The sequence below is a fragment of the Spea bombifrons genome, chromosome 1 (genome assembly GCF_027358695.1).
Source record: "Spea bombifrons isolate aSpeBom1 chromosome 1, aSpeBom1.2.pri, whole genome shotgun sequence".
NCBI lineage: Eukaryota > Metazoa > Chordata > Amphibia > Anura > Pelobatidae > Spea > Spea bombifrons.
In genome coordinates, this window is record NC_071087.1 from 55788018 (window position 1) to 55802787 (window position 14770).

The 14770-nt window shown below is 36.2% G+C and overlaps 1 protein-coding gene across 1 annotated transcript in view; it reads left to right on the forward strand.

Moving 5' to 3' along the window:
- Positions 1-14770, forward strand: part of DNAH6 (dynein axonemal heavy chain 6) — a 102645-nt gene that overhangs the window by 49985 nt on the left and 37890 nt on the right. The window contains exons 40-50 of the mRNA XM_053461679.1: positions 1476-1633; positions 3488-3619; positions 5070-5241; positions 5753-5899; positions 6412-6485; positions 7171-7325; positions 7604-7835; positions 9091-9243; positions 10627-10767; positions 11195-11437; positions 13745-13912. Of these exons, the coding sequence (XP_053317654.1) occupies positions 1476-1633; positions 3488-3619; positions 5070-5241; positions 5753-5899; positions 6412-6485; positions 7171-7325; positions 7604-7835; positions 9091-9243; positions 10627-10767; positions 11195-11437; positions 13745-13912 (1775 nt within the window). The remainder of the gene's footprint in view (positions 1-1475; positions 1634-3487; positions 3620-5069; positions 5242-5752; positions 5900-6411; positions 6486-7170; positions 7326-7603; positions 7836-9090; positions 9244-10626; positions 10768-11194; positions 11438-13744; positions 13913-14770) is intronic.

Below are 14770 nucleotides of genomic sequence, written 5' to 3' on the forward strand. Positions count from 1 at the left end.
GCTGTAATAAGTCATGTTAAATTGGGAGCATAGTGCAATAGCTGGTTTAATAGGTAAACCAGGGGCATAAGTAGAAACCACAGGGCCCTGGTATAAAAACTGCACCGGGCCCTCAACAGCTGGTCTGTGCCATCATTGCCCCCAAACTACTTGTCTGTACCTTCTTTGCCCCTTGCCCCCTCTTCCAACATACATTTTGGCACACATATATAAACACACTTTACACACGCATACTCATACTCACTAACACACACATACACAATTATTCTAGCACACACTGCATCTCACCCCACTTACACATACATGATCACACACACACACATACAATTATACATCCATGCTTACACACACAATTACACATATATGCTCACACACACAATTATACATCCATGCTCACACACACAATTATACATCCATGCTCACACACACACTTATACATTCATGATCACACACACAATTACACATCCATGCTCACACACACAATTACACGTCCATGCTCAGACACACACAATTATACATCCATGCTCGCACACACACAAAATTAGATATTCATGCTCACACGCAAGTATACATCCATTCTCACACACACACAATTACAAATACATGCTCACATACACGCACACACACAATTACATATTCGTGCTCACACACACACAATTACACATCCATGCTCACACACACATGCTCAGACATACACGTACACATCCATGCTCACACATATGTATATATGTATTGTAGAAAGAGCTGCATACATTTTTGGTGTTATATAAATATTATTAATAATATTACGTGTTAGGTTTGGGTTTAAAGTGAAACATCACAGATGTGAAAAAATTGGTTTATTACCTACATTTAGACACTAGGGAGCACTAGAGCACTAAATTTAGACTTGATAAGACTAAAATATAGACTTGTTTTGGATTACTTAAATATACATATTATTAAAATAAAGCCAGTCAGGATTATTCATTCAGAATGGAATTAGCTTGGAAATCAATGTTGAAACCTTATGGGAAGTATATGTTTTGTATTCTGAAATTTATCATTGTTTACATTTCTTTTGCCTAGTTTACTCTTTATTTACAGTATAAAATAATTTTACGTTAATATTGAATATATTATTGTACTGCGGAGATTATACATTTAACTAACATGCTTCCAAATAAAAAAAAAAACAGTTTTAAATAGAACTTTTGAAGTGTGAATGATGATGCAGACGCTGTTATTTTAACAAAAAAAGCTTTAATACTTTTTTAGTATGATAGAAATTACACTTTTATTATCTCTCATTTATGTAGTGGAAACTGCTTCTGCTGTGCTGTATGAAATTTTGAATCCCTCTAAATTATAATATTGTCTCTCATCTCCCATTTCTACTTCTATCAACAACAAAAGTGTGTGACTGTCATTACAAAATATATTGCTGTATATTTATGTATGTTCCTCTCTCATGCTTCTTACCTTGTGTCTCATAGGGGCTCCTGGTAACAAAAGAGTTGTCATTTTTGTTGACGATCTAAATATGCCAAAATTAGATCGTTATGGTTCCCAGCCCCCCATTGAACTACTCCGCCAGTATCAAGATTTCAAAGGCTTTTATGACAGAGAAAAACTATTTTGGAAAGAAATACAGGTAATTGATTACAACTTATTAGGTGTATTTTGTCACCATATTTAATGGGACCATATTTTTTATGATGAACATGTTAACAAGACAAATGAGGACCATGTATGGTTGATAAATATAAACATTTCTGTAGCTTCATGGTAAATTCAGTCATTACAATATGTATTCGCTCCTTCGTGGTCATTTTGGCCTATTACTGACACAAATCGTGGTGCATCCCAGAATATAGGCAGGTCTGATCCCTGTTCTATTCTGTGTTAGTTCTTCTAGATACACTGCTCCCCCTGTGCTCAAACAGTCTGAACCTAAGTGATGAGATAAAGTTAATAGAGTAATAAGGTATTCTACAAGATAATACCATTACCCAAAAAATTCCCAGCAGCTTTCTTTGCACGCCTCGTATCTCAGTGGCCAGCTAAGGTTTTGGTACCACATCTGCATGCTCTTTACAAGGCTTGTCATGGACACATGACAATATATATTCCAACATTTTGTGAGACCGGCTGTTTTCCCCAGGCAAATTTTATCTCTGAAAACAGATATTCTGGTCAGTGACCCTGACAACAGCGGGAACATTCATTTCTCTTGGTAATTTTAAAACTGTAGCAATTTTTTTAACAAAAAAAGTCATCCATTATATATATTTATGGATAAAATACCATTATTCTCAGTTTCAGTTTTTTCTGAAACCTTGATATTTTTTTTTTTGTATCATAAATTACACTACAATGAATGAAACAATAAATAAAATAATAAAAAATGCTAAATATTCTATTAAATCAGTCATAATATTATTAAAGAATAATGTTATTGTTCATTTTTATTTCTATAGCACCAACATATTCAACAGCCCTGTACAATGTGTTATACAGACATATATTTATAGCCTATATTAAGATCTATTCATTATATGCATAGAAATCTAAAATCATTAAACACTGGGTGAAGTATCTTTAGGTCCTTGAGTATATTCAGAAAGTGGATGTGTACTTGTCTATGAGTATACAATATTAATAATACTGGGAGCAATCCTACTTAGGATAGTTCCCCGTGTGCAGTGGAAGAGCCCAAAGAGACTCCATCGCCAATGCCTCAATGTAACATTAATTTTTCATAAAAAGTCCTTTTAGTATAGACTCATTGAAACATTGCATGATGGAACATTCTCCAAGGTAGCTTTAAACGAGGTTTCTAATAACGAATAACTGTGTTGTGAGCCCCTTTTAAAGTTAGCTAGAACAATGTACCAATGTCTCCAATGCTGTACATATCTTTCATCAAGTACTACAGGTTATTAATCTCCTTTAATTAAAAAAGGTAATTATTATATAGAGTGCTGTTGAAATGTTCTCAAATGCAATATATCAAATACAAGGTAGAGACATAGAAAAGAAACATGTGTTTATGTGAAGGAGATGTTTCAGGTTGAGGTACATGAATGATGCTCTTAAAGCTCTTCCCTGGCCGTGCAGCTACTTCTTCATACATCCAATACTGGATGTGACATTGCAGTCTATTTAAGACCTATGTGATGTATTGCCATCCCAACAATTGTAAAACAACCATATTTTTGGGGAGGGGAAGACATTTCACTTTTAAATCCATGGCCATTAAAATAATCTAAAATAAGCACAAATCTCAAACTGCCAGCTGAATGAATCATGTTCCATAGTCCAGTGAAGTTGCAGAGTAAATTCTCTTTAATGTGTGTTTGCCTTTGGAATCCATTACTATTGAAATGCCCATCCTGCGTTCCATTCTTTACACGCCCGTATCATTATCTGTTGTTGGCAGGGTGCTCCTGCCTCTTACTGTTTCATTTGACACAAATTGTGCATGATGGCTCTTTCTCTCCCTTAGGATGTTACCATTGCAGCTGCATGTGCTCCTCCAGGTGGGGGCCGTAATCCAGTAACTCCTCGCTTTATAAGACACTTCAGCATGTTGTGCCTGCCAACACCCTCAGAGCACAGCCTTAAACAGATTTTTCAGGTCAGTGGCTCTTTCATCACAAAGAGGAAGAATAAAAAAAATTACATCAATTACCGGTACTCTTAAGATGCTGCAGTTTGATTTGATTTTTTTTCCCCCCAAAGGAGAAAACGTTTGAACATTGACTGTGTTTTAGCAACTCAAGTATGTTTGGTAGCGAATTGCTATGGATGATTCAAAGTTAAGATTTTTTTTTTCCTTAATGGAAGAATGCAAAATGATAACATAGAAAGGAAAATGAAAATGGATGCAATTTTTCTCATACCATCAGCATACTTATCCAACAGTATCAACACATATAATTTAATGAAACTACTTACACTGGGTCGTGGAGTTAAATTTTTGCAATCAAAAAAGTAGAAAAATTAGTACCACAATGTTGGTTTCAACTTCACAGCTCATTAAAGGTGAAACTATAATACCTCATTTTCTATTCTGTCTCTGTGTACCTGGAACCAGATGGTCCCTCCTGAGCTCTTCATGGTCTGTACTTATCTGATCATTATCTGTGAGACAGATGGAACAAGGAATATGTAATTCCAGATGTCATAACCAACGTGAAGCAGCTTGGTTGCTATTAGGATCAAACAAATTCACTTTATATAATCCACGCTTTAGAATATTTATACATAACATAATTTAATTACGTGCTATTTGCCTCCAGAGAACATACTTGACTGATAGATGTCACCAAATGGAGCAAGTCAGCACTAGCTTCAGCAGGGTGCTAACAACTATTGTTATGCACAAACTTACTCTCATAAAAACTACATAACCCACCAAATGATACTATACATATTCCACACACATGTATTACCTATCCCATACAGTGTAGACGTTCCTCAATATTTGAGCCAATACACCAAAGATGATTAGGATTTCTTCTTGGACCAAAGCTCACAGAGTTACTTAGAGATTCACATAAGCATTCGAGACCACAGAGGTTCCTTGCACTGGTTCAATGACAGAATCACAGGCTTCTTTGGACTGTGTTTTCTGTTGGCAGGCCAGGTATATCCATTTTTTTGTGTACCAATTCAGCAATATCTATTTATGTGTCGCCCTACCTATGATACTAAATGCCTGATCATATTTCAGGCTCTCACAACAAACTTGAGTTTCTAGCGCTCATGCTTATATTTCGACATGTATTCCGGCTGCACTTGAACACAATGGCAGATTCATGTAGCATTGTTTGTTTACTGTACTGTCAATTGCAGATAGGCAAGCCTGATTATAAAATAAACTGACTAGGAACAAAAATATATATAAAACCTTGTTTTGTGGAGTATTTAAGGGTCTATATATTTCTTTATAATTTGGAATATATAATTTTTTTTGTCCAAAAATGTTCTCTTTTATTTGAGAAAATTTCACAAAAATAAATGAATAAACATGTTGATCTTCACGTAAGTCTACGTGTTTGCTAACAGTAGTTTTGTGCTTGTAGGCTATCTTAAATGGATTTCTGACAGATTTCACTGCGGCAGTGAGACAAAGCGCCACCAATATAGTGGAAGCTGCGGTGGAAATCTACCACAGGATGAGCATTGATCTTCTCCCAACTCCAGCAAAATCCCATTACGTGTTTAATTTGCGTGACTTGTCAAAGTGTGTTCAAGGTAAAACAAGAAATCGCCTGCTTTAATGGAATGCAGAATATTCCTGTTCTGTGCATTGCATGAATATTTTCTGAGCTTTATAAACAGACTTGTATATATGTGTATATATGTATATAAATAGTCAGATTTCAAGTATTTTCACATTTTTAAAGGCTAAAGTTCTTGCATTACTATATACTGTATACGGATGACTCCATTAAACATATCTTTCACTTCCTGGCCAGTTATACCAGTTCCGTCTGTACCTTGGAGTCTTTAGTTGACATTAATGGGACATCAGAGATCTGTTCCTCAAACGGAAGAGGGGGGAGACCTCTGAGGTCTGAAAGCATATGTAACTTTACATCTTTTTCTACATGGGCTCAAAAATAGTTATAAACTCCAACTAAGGACTCCATCTTCTCATGGGCAAATTGATTTAATATTTTAATATTTGTAATGAACAAAATAATACATTCTAAAATAATAAGATCTAAATACTATTAACTGAAGCTTCATAAATATTTTAAAGGTATCCTCCAGTGTGATCCAGGATCTGTGCGAGATCAAACACAGATCTTCAGACTCTTTTGTCACGAGTGTCAGAGAGTTTTTCATGACCGTCTCATCAACAGGGAAGACAAGCAGTATTTCCATTCAATGTTATCGGAAATGGCCAGTAAGTCTGTTGCTGCTATGTAGTACCGTATATGATCGTAGGAGTTGGATAACTTCACCAAAAACATGCACATCTGACAATTACATTTTATATCAACCTCTTTTGTGATACATTCTTATTATATAACAACCTTTTATATGTGTAATGCAATAGTAATTATCACTTAGATAGAATGACTACCTAAATGATAGGTAGCGGTCAGATTTTGGAGTTAGTGAGAGTGGTTCTTGGTTGATTAACTCTTGCTCATCTGAGACAATAAAAATGTGTACAATTGGTGAATCCTATTGACTATTAATCCCCTTTTTAAATCCTATAATACCCTGTATCATTTTTGGATACTTCACATGTACATGTCACACATCACAGTTGCCTCAAAGGTGTATGGAGTTTTAATCTTTACCTGTTATTGGAATGAAGTCCTATCTAATTGATATGCAATATGGTACAAGAGGTACTTATATAACTGATTGACTTATTGACTTATTAACCAAATGTATATTGATTTACAGGTAAACATTTCGCTGTACAGATTGACCCGGATTACTTTGTTACTAAACCAATTATTTTTGGAGATTTCATGAAGGTAAAACAATGTATAATATCTAATAATTTCTATCACATTGTCTTAAAATACACTCCTTGGCAGAGTAGTAGTTCTTTGAGTATACAGAACTGTAATGATGTGGTGACATATTAATGAAATAATAATGACAAGTATTAAAAGATATTTCTCAAAGTCCCCACTCTGGAGATTCTCCCAGCAGTAATGACCTTGTAGCTTGAGAAAGATGGTTAAGGGATGGGAGAACGGGTGAGTGAATAATTATGGAGTGAAATGTACAACAGTGCACATTGCTGAAATGAAATGGTCTCACTTTTAAAACAACTGTTAAATAAATAGATGCAGTGTTTAGAAATACATGAAAAAGACGATATTGTAGGTGCAATATTAAAGGTGAGAGATCCACATTACCAGAGCAAACTGTAAAGGAAATGACAAGTCTTCAGTACTGCGGAGGAGATCCCATTAGGCGATCCCATGTGCGCTGTCAGTAAAGAAAATCATTGATATATATACTGTCTGCAGCACTTATAGGTGTGCATGTATAATGTCCCTCTAGAACATGCATAATGCATGATATGGTGCCAATGTGGTTCATAATTTTATTGACACAGGCATTTATACTACAGTCTTATATCATTAAAGGGCCACCTCAATGATTGATGGTAGCAAAAATCAGTCCATGTTTTTTAAATTGTAATTTTAGGTTGGAACTGACAAATCGGAACGGGTCTATGAAGATTTGACTGATATGGAAAAATTAAGATCAGTTTTACAAGATTACCTTGAGGACTACAATTTGACCAACGCCAAAGATGTAAAGCTGGTGTTTTTTCAGGATGCGGTGGAACATGTTTCCAGGTACATTGCAGACAAGAAAAATTATTTTTGTATTTATGGTTAAAAAAATGTTAAATAGTTATTAAACATTAAATTAATCTTTATAAAAAATGGTCATTGGTATCTATTTAAGTCCAGTAAGCTCTAGGACACATACACAAGAACATTGAAGTACGAGCTATCCAAAGGATGTCACAGTTAAAAAAAATTTTGGCTGCTGGCATACTGCTTTCTTGACATTGGTAGATCTTTGTACTTTAACAATACGTTACAATTTCACAAATTAATTTTTAATGCAGGATTGCCAGAATGATCCGTCAGGAGAGAGGAAATGCTCTCCTAGTTGGTGTTGGTGGAACAGGGAAACAGTCCTTGACTCGGCTAGCAGCCCATATATGTGGCTATAAATGTTTCCAGATAGAGCTGAGTCGTGGCTACAATTACGACACCTTTCACGAGGATTTAAGAAAACTCTACAAAATGGCTGGTGTGGAAAATAAGGATATGGTGTTTCTCTTTACTGACACTCAGGTAAAAACTGAAGGACTCATACTGTTGTAATGTTCCACGTTCTAGCATTGCCAGATGTATGTTTTACTTAAGAAATAGTGAGGGCAAGCATGATCACCTGTTAAGATGAGGGCCTTTAACTAGTTTAAGCTTCCTAAGCTTAAACGATGTCGCTGAAATGCCTCAATAGCGAAAATGTGGCCTTTTACCTCACAAACAACCCAACAAACTCATGCATGGTTAGTATCACTCTACTCAGAAGATGTTGCTTAACACATTTTGGGGTGTTGCTTGACAGTGAAGTATACCAGGAGCTGTGAATTCATACTTGAAGTACAATTTGTGTGAAAAAAATAAAACATTCTACCACAAACGTTGGCAAAGACTAATGGTAGAAATTGTGCATGGAAAGCGTTAAAATTGCCAGCATTTGAAATACCTTGGGGTGTCTAGTTTTCTAAAATATATGTTTTGATGGGATGCATTGAATTGATTGGCTTCCAAGATGGCCCAGTTAGGACATGAGGGCAGAAGGACCAGATGTCAAAATTCCCAGTTGAAAACCTGAATTTCGCATGTCCCAAATGTGGCTTTATAGTCTCAAAATAACCCAACAAACTCATGCATGGGTGGCATCACTGTACTCAGGAGATGTTGCTGAACTCATATTGGGGTGTTGTTTTGAAGTGACATATACCTGGAACTGTAAATTTATACCTGAATTACAATTGTGTTTTTTAGTAAATCACATGACATGATCAAAAAAGGTATGAAGAAAGCCCCTCTTGTTCTGAAAAGAAAACAATATATAACTTTTGTGGGTACATCAAATGGTAGTGAAGAGATTTACAGCTAAACACGAGTACCGCAAAAGTGTTAAAACAGCCTTGGTCACAAAGGGTACAAAAAATAAACAAACAGCCCGGTTCTTAAGGGGTTAATATGTAGTACAAGTCATGTTTTGTCCCACTATTCCAAACCACAATGAAGTGGGGCTCTTCCTAATCCCTCTCCAAACAAGCAAATCAGCAAACTGTGGTAACACTGGAGCTTGTCCTTTATCCGTTATTCGAGTTTTGGGGTCTTAAGGTAATAAAATTCCATTTGCATATACTAAGAATTGGTCATTTTAAGCACGTCATTCTGGTAGTAAGATCATTGTCATGTTTTGTACAACTCTTTTTGCGTTTTATTTTAGCATTCTACCTCAGAATTATGCAGACTATGTGGAATACGTAAGCGTCTTACCTATCTCATTTGTTCTTTTCATCTATAGATTGTTGTTGAAGAGTTTCTGGAAGACATCAACAACATGTTAAATTCTGGTGAGGTACCTAACCTGTTTGAGAAGGATGAACTTGAGTATGTATTGGCAGCAACACGGCCAAAAGCCAAAGAGGCTGGGATACCAGAAGGAAACAGAGATGAGGTAAGCATTTGGGAAACATCTTAGAGCTGTACAATAACTCTAGCGTCTAAGCTACACACGTTATAATTTTCGCTGCTGTGTAAGATCTTTATTTATCCATTTCAGCCACAGTATAATGTGGGGAGGACAAAGAGTCGGCATTATATAACTTTATATAAATGCTTTGTTCTATAGTGGATAATAATGTTTCCTGCTTATCAAACGTGTTTCCTTTAAAGATGTAATGTACTAAAACTAGTCTGTACATCAGACATGTTTTATACGTGGGACGGGAAAAAGTAGGTTGTACCGATGAGTGTCCAAAATTCAACAGGTTAGTTCATAAATGTTAGTGATTACATCTTAAAAGAGCCTACAGTATTTGTTGTATTAAGAAATGTAGGTCAGCTGATGGATCACAGTAAGGAACATTGGAATATAATCAGGATGATGCATTGGGTAAAAAATAAAATAGATTAGAAAATGTATGGCATCACAGCCAATATTTAGCCGAACCGGAGTCGAGGTATCTCTAGTGCATAGGCTAAATTAATTGTACTTTAACACTGGCCAATATTCTACTATTATCCTCTGAATTCCACCAGCATCTGTTCTTATATACTGTGTCTAAAAATATTTCAGTGATTGAAAATATATACACATCCTTTTTATTATTTGGGCCCCAGTCCCAGATGGAGCTTTTGTATTTCTTAACACACAGATGCTTTAGTTCCTGTAGCCAATCTCACAGAAACAATTCAGAAGGCAAATAGCATTTTTTTTGGAACTGCATGAGCACAAAACCCTTTTACCCATCATTTTTATTGTATTTTGTGGATTGGTTCATTTACCTCAGGGATAGTGCTGTGTTTCCACACATGGAAGCCTTACAACCTTTGAGTTATCTAAAATAACTATCCTGACAAAACCAAATCAAAAGGATGCTTTATCTAAGAGGTCGATATCTGAACAGCCATGTGAGTATACGTGGGAATACAGTACTGTTATCATATAAAACAATATATTATCTTTTATCGTCTATATTATAATTTACTGACAATTGTATTCTTCCTAATACGCATGCTTCCATTTCTAATACTTGATACTCCTTTGCTGATGGTCTTGTTGTGCCTAGTAGGAGCCCACAGGCTCCATGACACCACTTTGGGGTGTTTTATTTGTTAGGACTTGGCTTCGTCTGCCAGTGACAACAAGGTTACAGGAAGTAGCGTCACATAAGACATCACTGACATCATATCAGACTCAACACTTTCTCAAATATTGTGTATGTGCTGCAACTTCACAAGTGGTCTTCCAAGGAGTATGCCATAAGTTGACTTTTTGCCTTCTTCAAATGTACTTTTTAGTTGAGTTAACAGTTCTCATGTGTTTTTTGTATACCAGGTGTTTCAGTATTTTATTAGCCAAGTGCGCCAGAGGTTGCACATCGTACTGTGTATGAGTCCAGTAGGAGAAGCCTTTAGAGCAAGATGCCGCATGTTTCCGTCATTAGTGAACTGCTGCACTATTGACTGGTTTGTGCAGGTAAGTGAAGGACATCATACTGCGAGTGTATTCATACACTAATAATTATGCTATCTGATATATGACGGATTTTCCATTTCATGGTACGAATTTAATTTAACCATTCTCAGCGCTATTTGAAACCATGCAAACCATGTGAAATATGGTTGCCATATCTTTTTATCAATAAGGGGTTGCAAATACCTGTACCTACAAAATAACTCACACAGACAAACTTATATCATTGTGGGTGTTAGTTCCCACTTAAATATACTTTTCTTTACACGTCTTCTTATACGCCCTATATTATTATATTTAAAATGCGGTTTGGAATCCTGTGTAAAGATGTTTCGAAGATTACACATGTACCGTACATCAAGATGCTTTTATACACATATTGTCTTTGAGAACTGAGCATCTGAGATCAATCTGAATTTCTGGTTTGCAGTGGCCCAGGGAAGCTCTGCTCTCTGTATCCCAAACATTTTTCACCAACATCGACCTTGGTAATGAAGAGATGAAGGAGAAATTTTCAGAAATGTGTGTGGAGATACATATGAGCGTCACTGAAATGGCTGAACGGTATTACGCAGAGCTAAGAAGGCGATACTACACAACGCCCACCTCATACTTAGAGTTAATTAACCTGTACTTGTCCATGCTGGGGGATAAAAGAAAGCAACTTGTTTCGGTAAGTTCTTAAATGAAAGAACATAAGTTCTAAAATAAAACTATCTGTAACAGTTTACTGATATTTATACCTGTACTTATTGGGATTGATTTACTAAAAATCGAGTTGTCAGTTGATGTGTTAAAAATTGAGATCGCTCACATGCACTCACATTCTACAATTTAAAAAGTAACTTGAATGCTTTTATGTTTTTTTTTCTTGTATGACCCTTTTTTATATGCTAAAATGAGCATTTGACAGTGCCGAATTCCCCCATACTGCCAATAGGTTAGTTTACCCCATAGATTCTATTGTTAATCCCCCTTGCATGCTGGGTATGGTCTACCAAATCAAGTTTGAATAGTAAAACGGTACATGTTTTTTCTAAGATTTTCAGTTATTCATTTCACTTATTTATCTGCCTATCTTTTATTTATGGCTCTCATACGGAATGTATTTTTTCACTTGACTAACTGTTTGCACTCAGGAGTAATTCTTTCCCATCTGTTGTTCCTTCAGCTGAAAATGTGTATTCCAAAAAGGGCTACAAATGGCAAAAGTAGGATAGAGATGGAGATGTTAGAGACAACATATTTATGATGCATTATTGCCATCTGAGAACTCTAGATATGTGTTTATTGAAAAAAAATCAGTTTAGTACGTAGTGCAGAGCAGCTATTGGAACTTTTGAAGTGGGCATTTCACTGATCTAAAATGTGCTGCAAATGATGAGATTGTGAGGTCTGGGCTGAGCTAGCTCGAAACTGACTGAAACATACGGTAATTATTGGGAATTATCCCACCGAGGCATTCTCTTAAGCTTTTGAAGATCACTTGGGAGAAAGAAGTCCTCAATCGAAGCTTCGAGAATCTATGGATAGTTATGGTAGACAGTGGAAAGTGCTTGCATAGCTGTATATTTACTTATAAAGCACAAGATTTTACAGTATATAATTTAGTTATGTTTTTCTGTGACATACAAATAATAACAGAAAACATAGTAAGTGAAGATTCTACAAGTTAGAATACTGTCAGTATTTGGTGTGTGGTAGGTATGTGTTACAGCATATGCCCTTGATACCCCACCATTTTGCCTGTGCGGCACATAAACCTTTTAAATACACTTTTGTGTCTAGGGACCCAGACCTTTATTAAAGTCTTCTATTTCCAAGAACTCTACTAACTACTATTTCAGAATGAATCAACCTTTTTTCTCTTCTTCCTCTTCTCTCCTGTCTCTCTTCTTTGTCTTCTTGCCATCTTCTTCAACTTCCATCCTCCTCTCTTATTCTTTTTCATCTTTTCTTCTATGTTTTCTTTATCATCTGTCTCTTCTTCCTCTTCTCGCTCTCTTCTTTTTTCCACTTCTCTCACTCCCTTTCCTCTTCTCCAAAATTCAAATTAGTTTGGCATGGTTACTCCCCTGAATAGTGGAACCAAGCATTAGACCCCAAACCACAAAAATGATGATGAACTAGAGCCATCGAATTATAGTGGTCTCTGTGTCAAAGTGCTAAGGGAAAACTGATTAATAATATATTGAGTGACACCATTCTTTATTATCCACTCCAGATATTTTAGAAAGGAGGTCTTTATTGCTACACAAGTGGCCATGTTTGAACTCATCTTTGTCAAGCCACAAGAACTGTGAAAAAAATATGTCTCTAAGTACAGCCTGAGATTTTTTCATACATGTATATAGGCAATTGCTTACCATAGTAAGGGTCAATATATGAAAAATCTCAGTTGCATCCCGGACGTAGTTAAAGACATGGCGGTTTCTCTGGACTGCCTGCAGAACATTTGATCTCTTTCTCCCTGTCCTGCCCATGTCAAGTCACCTTACAACCCCATGCAAATGCAAGGAGATATTTGCTGTTTGGAAGCTAGTTGGAACATGACTTACTGAACCTGCCTGCTGCTCGCTCTTTGCAAATCACATCCACTTGACTCTTTTGCAGGTATTTTTTGTGCAAGCACTAGTGGCCAACTTGTGTCATTTTGCTGGTGCAAACCCTTTTTTTTGCCAACTCGTAAACAACTCTCAGTTTAGTGAAAAGACCCCATTGTTTGTTCAAGAAAAGGTGGATTATCAGCTGTGCTAGATAAAACATATACCATCTTACCTATACATTATAAAGTGTCAACCCGCTGAGCTTCTCCTGCCAAAAGAACTAACCCATATACGCACCAAGTATATATATGGCTAGTGTACAACTGGTAAGAGATATAATGTGAAATGTATATGGGACTATTATTTATTTTTACTGGACTATTTTTCCATTTTTTATTGGACAACATTCTGACCAGAATTCGTCTTCCTTCTAGGCTCGTGACCGTGTGAAGAATGGGCTTACCAAACTCTCTGAGACAAATGTAGTCGTGGACAAAATGAAGATAGAGCTCTCAGCTTTAGAGCCAGTCCTCAAACAGAAGTCAATCGATGTGGATGCCTTAATGGAAAAATTATCCGTCGACCAAGAAAATGCTGACCAAGTATGTATTGTGAGATACAGTACCACAACTGGCATCATTGGTTCCTCCTTTTCGGAGGCTGTAGATTATTTTTAAACTAGATGCACTCCAACATGGGTGGCTCTTGCTTTACATGCCCTGTCTTTAACAACAGCAGTGGATGTATCTTTTTCTTGTGCCTTTGTAGGTCCTTATTTTGTATTTCTCTGCTTTTTAATTATCTCAGTGACTTAAGTAAAGAGATAGTAATGGCATCTGCCTGGAAACCCCAAGGATCATTTTCAGAAAATCTCTGAAATTAGAGAATTTGTGTAACTATCTCTTTTAGCAGAATCCTGTAAGGTTTCCACTCTACAAGACACTTGCTTTTTTCTTTCCTATGATTTACAGTAATAATACTAGAAAAGTAAATTTAAGCCCTCATAATGGTTTTGACATTTTTTTTATTGAAGATTTGAATTGTGCTGCCAATAAACTTACTTTATGGCTGCAATTTGTATTTTTCTGAAGAAGGTAAAATGAAACTCAGTTTGCAAGGGTGGACTTCAGTCACCCATGTAGCCACTTGACATTTTTAAAACACCAGTGTATGCTGTGGAGTACACTTTCAATAATGGTAAATGTTTCATTAGTCTCTGAGCTGGTCATGGCCGGCTTGGATTGAATATTTTAGCACTTAGACTTTAATGATCAAGAGAGGTACCCTAACTTGTAATGAGTTAACTACTGCATATCACCAAAGTCCATATGATAGCTGAGAGAGCCATTTCAATTTATGTTTTGTCCCCAAATGCATGGGAAGATTCAGCCAAATTCCCCTATATGCCTTTGCCCTCCAGCTATTTTCTGTGCAGGAGATGTACTCTGCTCAACACATCT